This window comes from Galleria mellonella, unplaced genomic scaffold, assembly GCF_026898425.1.
Source record: "Galleria mellonella isolate WM207_F2 unplaced genomic scaffold, CSIRO_AGI_GalMel_v1 utg1267, whole genome shotgun sequence".
In the NCBI taxonomy this organism is placed as follows: Eukaryota; Metazoa; Arthropoda; class Insecta; order Lepidoptera; family Pyralidae; genus Galleria; species Galleria mellonella.
The window spans coordinates 266,885-277,134 of record NW_026441987.1 but is presented as its reverse complement, the minus strand read 5'-3'; the positions used below and the strand labels follow the sequence as shown (position 1 = coordinate 277,134).

Here is a 10,250-nt window from a genome sequence, read left to right as displayed (position 1 = left end):
ACATGATATTCAACACGTCCTGATGGAATGCGCCAAGAACAACCACGAGAGGAAAGAAGTGATTAATAAGTTACGGATTAATAAAGATAATATAGGAATGTTTCATGCCATTCTAGCAGACCCCTCGTCTGACGACGCGAGCCTGGTGTATGATATGTTTTTTTTTTTAATGGATGATAATGGAATGGCAACCCCACCCGCGCTATCGGTATACATCGGCGGGGCACCAGTGAAGGATGATAGGTGAGGATGAAGTAGGTCAGTTAGCCTATCGTGACGAATTCAACAAGAATTGTTCACAATGGTTTCTAGGGGGAACTACGTGGAGGCCAACCTAATAAGGCATATTGCTAACAATGGGGCTGTCAAACTCCGTTGCTAACAATTCCTTTCCCCCGGTGTATGATACAGTTGGATGAAGGTTTTAATGTAGCATGTAATTTTAATATAACATCTGACCATAAGTTATTAGGTTTTCTCTCTCTCTCTTCCACCTATGTAAATAATATAATTGTTCCACGACATTCCTTTCGTTCATGTTATTTGATTTTGTGGGTGGTATCTTTTGATTGTTAAAATATATCGAATGATGTCCTAATTAAGGTATGATGGAACTGACGTGCCTAAAAGGACAAAAGTCCCTAAATAAATAAAGATAAAAAAAAAATATAAAGGAAGAGAACAGTTTGAGAAAACAAAAAATATCCTTGAAACATTCACATCTATCTAGCATGAAGATTCAAAATTGTTTAAATTTCAGAAATAGGTTTACTGTATTTAAATATTTCAAACTGCTTTACATGCTCTTTTTTTTATTAAATTATATGTATTACGTTGTTATAATTCTAATATATAATTGCGTGCTTAATAGGAATAATAAAATGGGTCCTTAGATCTTATTAACTATCAATAGATAGATTAGTCCCTTCAATTAAAGCACATATTGTCAGATGTCTAATTAGAAATAAAAATGATCGCTCAACCTCATTGTCAACTCTTGTGAAAGCTATGACTCGTGTTGTTATTCTCGAGGAAACTGGGTATTTTACCTTCCTTAACTATCCTTAATGCTTGCAGCACCCTCGCCGTATCTAATTCCTTTTGAGATGCTTTTTCATTATCTAGACATAACTCTCCCATTCTAGCATTGAACTGCTCTATTACTTTCACTCTATAGTCTATGGTAGAGGCAACAGGGTTGGCAGTTAGCCAGAGATATTCTAAACAAGGCAATTTACATATATGTTGGACCTCTTCAACATCAGTAACGAGGTTGCAGCTTAAATCTAGGCTTTCTAGGGAATATAACCGTGAGAAACCTTGCAGAGAGACAACTTGGTTCTGTGATAAATCAATTTTGACGATGTTACCAATTTTGGCATGCCAGTTCTCACACGCTGAGAACTTGTTCATGGATAGATTAAGTATTCTTAATTCGTGCAGGCTTGATATATCACAGAGTTCCGTTAGTCTGTTGGAAGAGAAATTGAGTACTTGTAATTTTGGTACCAATTTGATCGCCCAATCGACTTGATGTATGTTGTTGCTGGCGAAGTTCACTTTTGTCAGCTTTTTCCATTTCTGTAAAACAATTAATACTAATTACTTGATGAAGAGAACTTTATTCATCATCATCATTATCATCATATTAGCTGTTATCTGTCCAGTGCTTAACATAGGCCTCCCTCAGACTTCTACAAACAACAGGGCCGTTTCTTATGATAGTTTACCACTGGGGGGGTTTTGCCAGTAATTGCTACGCTTACAGGCAACCGCAATTAGCCTTTAGTGACGTTTTAAGATGGACGCTGCTGCCCAACCTTCGCCCATTAAGTCCCCTTAGTCGCCTTTTATGACACTCTCGGGAAAGGAAGAGATGGTTCCATTTTATGCCGGGACCACACGGCAACTTTATTACCGGAAGAAAATTATGCGTTTCTATAAATTTAATGCCAATTTTTGCAATACTGAAAAGTTTTAGTGAACTTTTAACTATGTTATTTCAACCCAGGATTTGAGATGGAAACACTTGAAGGGAAATAAAGGGATAGTATTTTTGATAGTGTGTATTATCTATATAACTAAAACCAAAGTTCTGGAATATTTCGGGCAAGTATCTATCGGTAGATAGATAACGATATGTGCAATAGGTTACTAATTTGGAATATTTAATATTGCTACAGACAATATTTTATTTTTTATTTTATTTAACTCTTTATTGCACCATATATAAAAATATACAATGACAAGTGAATAATTCAAGTGAAATACAGTAACATAATTACAGATTGAAATATACATATAAAGGTACAAAAGGCGGTCTTATCGCTAGGGCAATCTCTTACAGATACAATAAATTAGTATTATAATGAATTGAATGTGCAATTAATTACGTCTATAATTTGAAGCAATTCTCTATAATGATTATGACCTAATTGTAGACAGAAAGAACATAAACATATAAATATACAATAATTTCTCCACTGAGTCATCATACGATCAACACGTGTCTGTTTCGAATATTAACATTGATTTATCATATTGAGTGTAACCTATAAAATGACTATTTGTATTTGATAAGCTTGTAAATGTTGTATATTGATAATGTTTGATGCGCAGTATCGTAAGCGAATGGGTGCAAATAAAGAATTATAATAGGTCAGAGGTCAATTATCAGTTGGGGCAACTCGACATTTGACATAATTTCAGTCATTGATCATTCAATGCTGAGTGTATATCTCAATCAGACAGTCATAAAATTTAGATATTTGCCTCTTTTAACTGCTTTTAAGATTTCCTAGTTAAATCTAATAATAGTTTACTCAATACTACATTTGTCTTAAGGCTACCACTCTAAACCTTTTTTTTGCATTATAATATTGTGTTAATAAAGTATTTATTCTATTTTGAAGACGAACAATTAGTTGTATTTTACGTTATTATTTTATCAACCAACTTCAAAATGGAGTAGTGTGCTGATTTAACTTATTTTTTCTGTTGTATATGTTACACAATAGGGGAGGCCTATGTTCAGCACTAGATAGATATCTGCTGAGATGGTGTTAATGATGATGATATATTACACAATTTTTTTTTTTTATTGAAATATGTAATGGTCACAAGAGTAATCCTATGTAGGATGTGTACAAATATTATTGATTCTAATAAGAAATATTTTGGGGGTTTACAAAAACAGTATTCTTCACAAAACTCAGGTGTTATTCCTCTGTACCCAGTAAATTCACGTCATATCCCACTCTTCAAACCGAAACTTACTTAATTTTGATATGCGTTCCGCTACAGTTCATCGACGAAAACCAAGGCCAAACCAACAGATGGCTATTGTTCATTAACCTTGATTTACCTCTATTCATTAGATACGACTAACAATCACCAGAGCGGCATATTAACGGTCGTTTTAAGGGGGAAAGGGATTGTTAGTAATGAAGACTGAGAATCCCATTGCTAATAATATACCCAACCAGGTCGACCTCCTCGCGGTTCCCCCTGGAAACTATCATGGTTAATTCCTGATGAATTCATCATGATGGGCTAACTGGCCTGTTTTCATTCTCATCTATCACCCTTCACTGGTGCTCCGCCAGCGTATTCCGTTAGCGTAGGCGGGGTTACCATACCATTTTCACCCAGCAAAAAAAAACGGTCGTTTTAATATTTTTTACTTCCTATCAGGTTGATTTCGTGGTTAACTTCTGGTTAATCATAATGAGCCATCTATCTTGATTTCATCCTCATTTATCATTGTTCATTGTCGGCTGAGTAATACTACTTGTTTCATATCTCATTTATTATTATATATATATATATATATATATATATATATATATATATATATATATATATATATATATATATATATATATATATATATATATTGGCAACATTAGCAACGAAGATCTGTTACTGAACAACACCAACATGTCTTCTTCATATATTATAATATAATAAATGTTTTTTTTTCTTTATATCGGACTTATTTAATAATTGTTCCCTATCGCATATATCAGCTATCAGAGACCACTTCTTTTTTATCAGATTGCTGCTTAACAGCTCCACCAATCTTACCTTAATACCAAAAGTCAAACAAACAATTTTACCAGAGGGAGACTTTGTACAAAAGTCGATTGCTTGGGTACCTCTGTCTCATTCGTGTTTCAATCGTGAAGCAGCTGTGTTTGCATGGCTGTGTTTCGGTTTGAAGGGTGGGATATGGCGTGAATTTACTGGGTACAGAGGAATAACACCTGAGTCCTCAGGAATGGCAATGCATGGGGGTATCGTGGGCGAAACAGTATACTCTGTTATGTCCATGGTACCACTGTCCACTTTCCATCAGGTGGGCCGTTAGGTTGCCATTTTAAGTTGTATAAAAAGAACAAGCCCACTTTCCCATTTATAATTATTAATAAGGATAGGAAGGAGTTAATCATCATTATATCAGCCTTTAATAGTCCACTGCTGAACATAGATCTCCCACATAGACTATTATTAAGTCTTGAACTATAATCTGAAGGCCACTTCCCATGGTATTTGCCAATAATTTCACGTTTAGCAGGCGGGTTTGCAGTCTGGCTTTGGTGGTGTTTTAATAGGGACGCTGCTGCTCTCTTGACTATTAAGTTAGTCGCCTCTAACGACACTCATAGGAAAGGAAGGCGTGGCCCATTCTATACCGGGATCACACGGCATTTTATATATAAATTGAAACATTCTATAAGTATAAACAACTTTTTAGATAACATACATAACAGGGTTTCCTTTGGAAAATGAAGACGAAACAAAACTGCGACAAATAAACATAAAGAGCAACTTTGACGCATTTCCAGGTGAGTTCTTGAAATAGTCTATTATTTAAATTTTTCTACATTATCATATCAGCCGTTGTTTATTGCTAAACATAAGTCTATTAGGGGTTTTGCCAGTAGTTCTCACGCTTGGCATGCGGGTTGGCAACCGCAGTTAGGCTCTGGTAATGTTTATAGAGGGACGCTGCTGACCATCTGTCTACCATTAAGTTCCCTTAGTTGCCTCTTACGACACCCATAGGAAAGTAAGGGGTGGCCTATTCTATGTTGGGCCACAAGGCAAATTTGCTACATACAAAAGGTGCGCGTAGCAAACGAAAATAGGTATTTTAATTTAAGAAAAACAAATTACACAAATAAATCTTATTTATGTAGTTTTTTATTATTATTATTATATATAGCAGCAGTATTTCCGAACCGATACAACATCATAACTTTCAAAAAAATAGCACATTCTTTTTTTAAAAGGTTGGCAGCACACTTGCGACTCCTTTGGTGTTGAAGGTGCTAATGGGCGACGGTAGTCACTTACCATTTGGTGAAGCCCATCCCTGTGTTCTAAAAATTAAATAATAAATATACTCACGACACGACTATATTCCCTAACGAGTTAGACAGAGATACGTACTTGTTGCGAACGTAATATTCGACATGCCTATATTATTGCATAGGATACAACGTGATAGAGAACGACTCTATCACCGCCGTCAAGATTTGTTATCAATGTTTTCATTCACCGGACAGTTAGTCGGCAATTTAAATTATCCTTAAGTGTTTGTTCTTTGCCAGAATCGAACTCAGGACTTTTGCACTCTAAACTCAACATAAAACGATGTGTTTGTGAGAGATTTGAGTTTTGATAACATAATTAGAAATAATAGGAAATATTGTATATTGAATAATCTGTTGAATTAACATTAATAAATGTTTATTGCTAGGTAGTGAGTTCTATACAAGGCGGTTCTACTTCATGTAATTTTTAATATTGAATTGTTAAGAGTCAAGATTCAAGATTTATTTATGTGTAAAACATGCGTATAAATACATGCAGATGTTGACAATATAATATCGTTCGGCATGTTTAGCCTGTACGCCATACAAACATATGTCGTTACACAGATAGTTCACATTATACATCAAGTCCATTTTATACCATTAATCGTCATCACATTACAATTTTAAATACATTTAAATAAATAATAATTGTCAAGCAAGAATAAAAGAACGATGTCACAAAAGTTAAGGATTATTATAGATTAAGCAACATTTGAGGGAACATAATCTTTTTTAGTTTATGTGCCCAAATTCATAATTAATAATTAAAGTTACAAACTCATATTGGATCAATTATATTTTTTTTAACTCTGTGTATATATCTGGCTGTATGTATCGTATGATAGAATTAAATATTTAATTAAATAACATTAAAAATAAAATGTTCTGTAGTATAAGAGCCCTCGAAATTAAAAATAAATTAAAAATACTTACCATCCTTTTTTGACTTGGTACAACAGTCGTCAACATAGAAACCTCTGTCCCATTGGCAAAAATAAAAGTAAGTAAGAACTCGTATTATTGCAGATGGTGGAGCTTTTGATATTAGCACTGTCATTGACAAAGGTATAGAAGTAAATGACGCTCAAGCTATGCAAGACTTTGCTGTGTATAATGCATTCATGACTTTTGAGAACAAAGATGTCAAAGCGCTGATGGAAGATCCCAAACAAGAGTTTGATCTCGTGATTGCTGATTTATATGAAACTGAAATATATGCTGCGTAAGAATTTTTTTAATTACTCATATCATAATCGCTTCACTGTTGAATATAGGCCTCCTGCATAAACTACAATAAGGAACGCTCCCGTACCAGTTCTATGCATTGATTTCTTACAACACATTTGAGATGGAGTGACTCCATGTATAGTGAGAAGTCCTCACACTTTATTTGCTTATACGGGATTGCCACTCGATACTGTTTTTCCTCATTGGTACCACTTCTTCAAGCTATATGGTCGAACCATTGACACTTCAAGTTGCTGATCCGTCGGGTTACATCGGTCGCTTTAGTATCTTTAGTAATGCCAATATGGAACTCGAAAGTCTAACCTTATAATTTTGTGTATCTTAGATTTTCAGCACTTTACAATTGTCCGATGATTTGGAGTTATTCCATGGGAGTACACTGGCAAGTTTTACGGCTGATCGACGAACCGACCAATCCGGCGTACACAGCTGACTACCTCTCGTTTAATTTACCACCGTTTAATTTTATTGTGAGGCTTCAGGAATTATGGGCGCAGATAAAGTGGCAATGGATAAAATGGTTCGTATTGTAATTTTCTGTTTCTGGCTTTCAAATTATTGAAATTTAGAATATTTGGATGATTGCTATTCGGTTGCTATTGTACGGGAGGGCAGATAAGGCTGTCTTTTGATGAACAAAACCTTCACGTACAACGTAGGAAGCCTAGAAACTCTTAACATTAGAAGGCAACATTCTCATATGAACAAAAAATAGTAATTCCTACCTGGTAAGAACTATATTTGTTTAGTCATACTTATTTTCATACTGCTCATGTCTATAGGCGACGGTTACCATTTTCTATCAGGTGGGCCGTCAGCTTGTTTGCCATTCTAAGCTGTATAAAAAAAATGCGTTAAAGTTTCTGAGGACTAAACTACTCCTTTTCCTCATAAGAGAAGCCTATGCTCAATATCTTACAGTTTGACTATTTAAATAAGCATTTTATTTATGCAAAAAATAAATAAACAGGCTTTTTAATGACCATGTAATTTTGAGGCATAGTACGTTTAAATATATATACATATTGTTATAGCGATTTAAAAGAGCTTACGCAGCATAAAAAAAAAATATCTCTTTCAGTCAACCCAAAAAAAATGTATGTGACAAATTAAAATTTCAGGTATTCAACCACACCAAAAGAAATATATACATATGAGAAATATTTCGGCCCACTTATAGAGAAACGAGGCAGAACATTGCCGAATTATCATGAGTTAATTTATAATGCTTCGATGATACTGGCCAATGACTACAACGCGTTCGGTAATATACCGAGTACCCCACAAAACTTTAAGTTGATTGGTGGCTATCACATTGCAACTCACACACAACCACTGCCGAAGGTATACCACTCACCGTAATAAATTATAACATCTCACTGGGCTGAGCACAGGTTTCTAATAAGAAAAGCCAAATTAAATCAAATTAATATTTTGGGAATGTTTTGGAAAATAAAAAGGAATGCTACCTCATAGGCGACGTGCTGAAAAAGGACGAAATTATAAATACCCATAACTAGCAAGCGTGTATGAAAAGATTGACGAATGTAGAAGAAGCGAAAGATGCTTGTTTGAATAGAAACATTTGGCATTCCATTGTTTCTGCCTACCTTAATGGGAAACAGGCTTTTATTTATTTTCTTGGTATCTGTATTCCTTTTACTTTAGCATTTACATTAGGCATTAAGAACAAGGAATAACGAAATCTCTGATTAGTCATATTATAAATGCATTTATTTTTTTCTTAATTGTATCCCGCCGATTCACCTACATCCATCAATAAAAAAAGTATCCTATACGAGTATGCTAAGTTAGGATATAACCTATGCGTGTATCAAATTTTATTCCAATACGTTTAGTATTTTTTCTATAAAAAAGTATTAAATATCCATCTGCCCATTCATCCATCTTTACAAACTTTCGCATTTATTATAGGATTGTGTAATATCTAGTAAGATCATTATTTGTTTATTTTCAGGATTTGCAGAGTCTAATGGACAGTTCAACAAACGGTGTTATTTATTTCAGCATGGGTTCAACACTAAAAAGCAAAGACATACCTAAACCTATAGTTGAAAATATTCTAAAAATATTTGGGAGTTTAAAGCAAACTGTAATATGGAAGTTTGAGGAGAAACTACATAATTTGCCCAAAAACGTACATATCATGTCCTGGGCACCACAACCAAGCATTTTAGGTTAGTATACTGATATATATATAATGCTTAAAAATCTACTTTAAAACCGAGATTTGGCAATTCCATCTTCAACGTTCATTTGCTGTTTTGAATCTATTAAGTTACACTTTCGATTTCTGAGTACCCTAGTGTAAAGGTAACATTGTTTCTCTTTCAACTCATCCAAAATGTTTATTCTTCATCTCCCACGGAGGCCAGTTGTCATCGAGCGAGTCTGTTCACTTTGGAATACCTATCATCGGCATACCGATTTATATGGACCAATTCGTGAACGTAGAGAAAGCAGTCAGTAGAGGTTACGCTATCAGAGTTCATTTTACTCGTAATTTAGCGAGCGACTTGAAAACAGCTATTGACAGGATGCTTAATGAGCCAAAGTAAGTAAAATCCTTATCAAGAATGGCCAGTTCCACTAGTCCCTACCAACTTTCCCCCTGGGGGGTAAGAGAGGGTTTTTTCCACCTCTTCTCAGTATTGCGTGTCTAGTAAAGATATACCTCTTTTCACTGCCGATATTTTTTTATTAATAATTACACATACAGTCTGATAGAAAATCAATAGTACAAAAAGGGTAACCTATATAACAGAAATTTATTATTTTCTGAAGGAGAACACAGTGTATTAACGTTTTTTAATATTTGGCTCCAGATACAGGCAGAGGGCAAAGGAGCTGTCAGCCATATACCACGACCGGCCGGTGTCGCCGGGCCGCGAGCTGGTGCACTGGGTGCGGCACGTGGCGAGCACGCGCGGCGCCGCACACCTCCGCTCGCCTGCGCTGCACGTGCCGTGCTACCAGAAGTACTACCTCGATCTGATTTTTTTACTTACTATAGTCAATATAACCTTCTTTGTTGTAATAAAAATTATTTATAAGAAATGTAAGAGTAAAAAGAAAGAAAAAAAAAGTAATTAAAACCGTTTCAAAATATATTAAAGATTTTGAAACGGTTAAAGATTAAAAGATTTCCGATTGTCATCTCATTTCGGTAACGAAGGTTCATTGAAAGACAAACATTTGAATACAATTTATATTAATAACATAATTACATATATTTAATGTCAAAAAATAAAACTTATTGTTTAATCGGAATCACAAATAATAATACTAGGCATTAATACTTAACAATATTCAATTAATTATAATAAAAATTGTATTATCATTTTTTATATTAAATGTAAATTAATTATTCTCAATTATTCGTTAATAAAGATGTATTCGATTATTTAAAAAACTGCATTGTAATTAATTTTTTTATTTTAATAAACAATTGAAAGTAAGGTTTACATAGTATTTTTGATAACAGTCTGATACGATTTGATGACGATTTTATAGTTGATCATTTTATAGTTACTTTACATGCACTAACATATATTAACTTAGTAAACCTAATATAACAAAAGTACGTGAAATTAGTAATGC

At 34.2% G+C, this 10,250-nt stretch overlaps 1 protein-coding gene across 3 annotated transcripts; it reads left to right on the top strand.

Moving 5' to 3' along the window:
• The first annotated feature begins 4,668 nt into the window (after positions 1 to 4,668).
• Positions 4,669 to 10,071, top strand: LOC128202009 (UDP-glucosyltransferase 2-like). Of its 3 annotated transcripts, none has more exons than XM_052900781.1 (7): positions 4,669 to 4,847; positions 6,408 to 6,603; positions 6,955 to 7,149; positions 7,751 to 7,973; positions 8,608 to 8,827; positions 8,985 to 9,112; positions 9,476 to 10,071. In XM_052900781.1, exons 2-7 carry the CDS (start codon positions 6,473 to 6,475, stop codon positions 9,701 to 9,703), a joined length of 1,125 nt encoding a protein of 374 aa, XP_052756741.1. In that variant the 5' UTR covers positions 4,669 to 4,847; positions 6,408 to 6,472; the 3' UTR covers positions 9,704 to 10,071. The 3 variants fall into 3 exon arrangements, with proteins under 3 accessions (XP_052756741.1, XP_052756733.1, XP_052756749.1); XM_052900773.1 differs by having other exon boundaries at positions 4,670 to 4,847; positions 8,985 to 9,204; XM_052900789.1 differs by having other exon boundaries at positions 4,730 to 4,847; positions 8,985 to 9,122; positions 9,476 to 9,727.
• Positions 10,072 to 10,250: the final 179 nt, after the last annotated feature.

Bases quoted from the DNA above. Each gene is read 5' to 3' on its own strand.
- LOC128202009 (XM_052900773.1), top strand. From the start codon at position 6,473: ATGCAAGACTTTGCTGTGTATAATGCATTCATGACTTTTGAGAACAAA. The intron at 7,974-8,607 runs GTATACCACTCA...GTTTATTTTCAG, and splicing joins ACACACAACCACTGCCGAAG to GATTTGCAGAGTCTAATGGA. The intron at 8,828-8,984 runs GTTAGTATACTG...TTTCTCTTTCAA, and splicing joins ACCACAACCAAGCATTTTAG to CTCATCCAAAATGTTTATTC.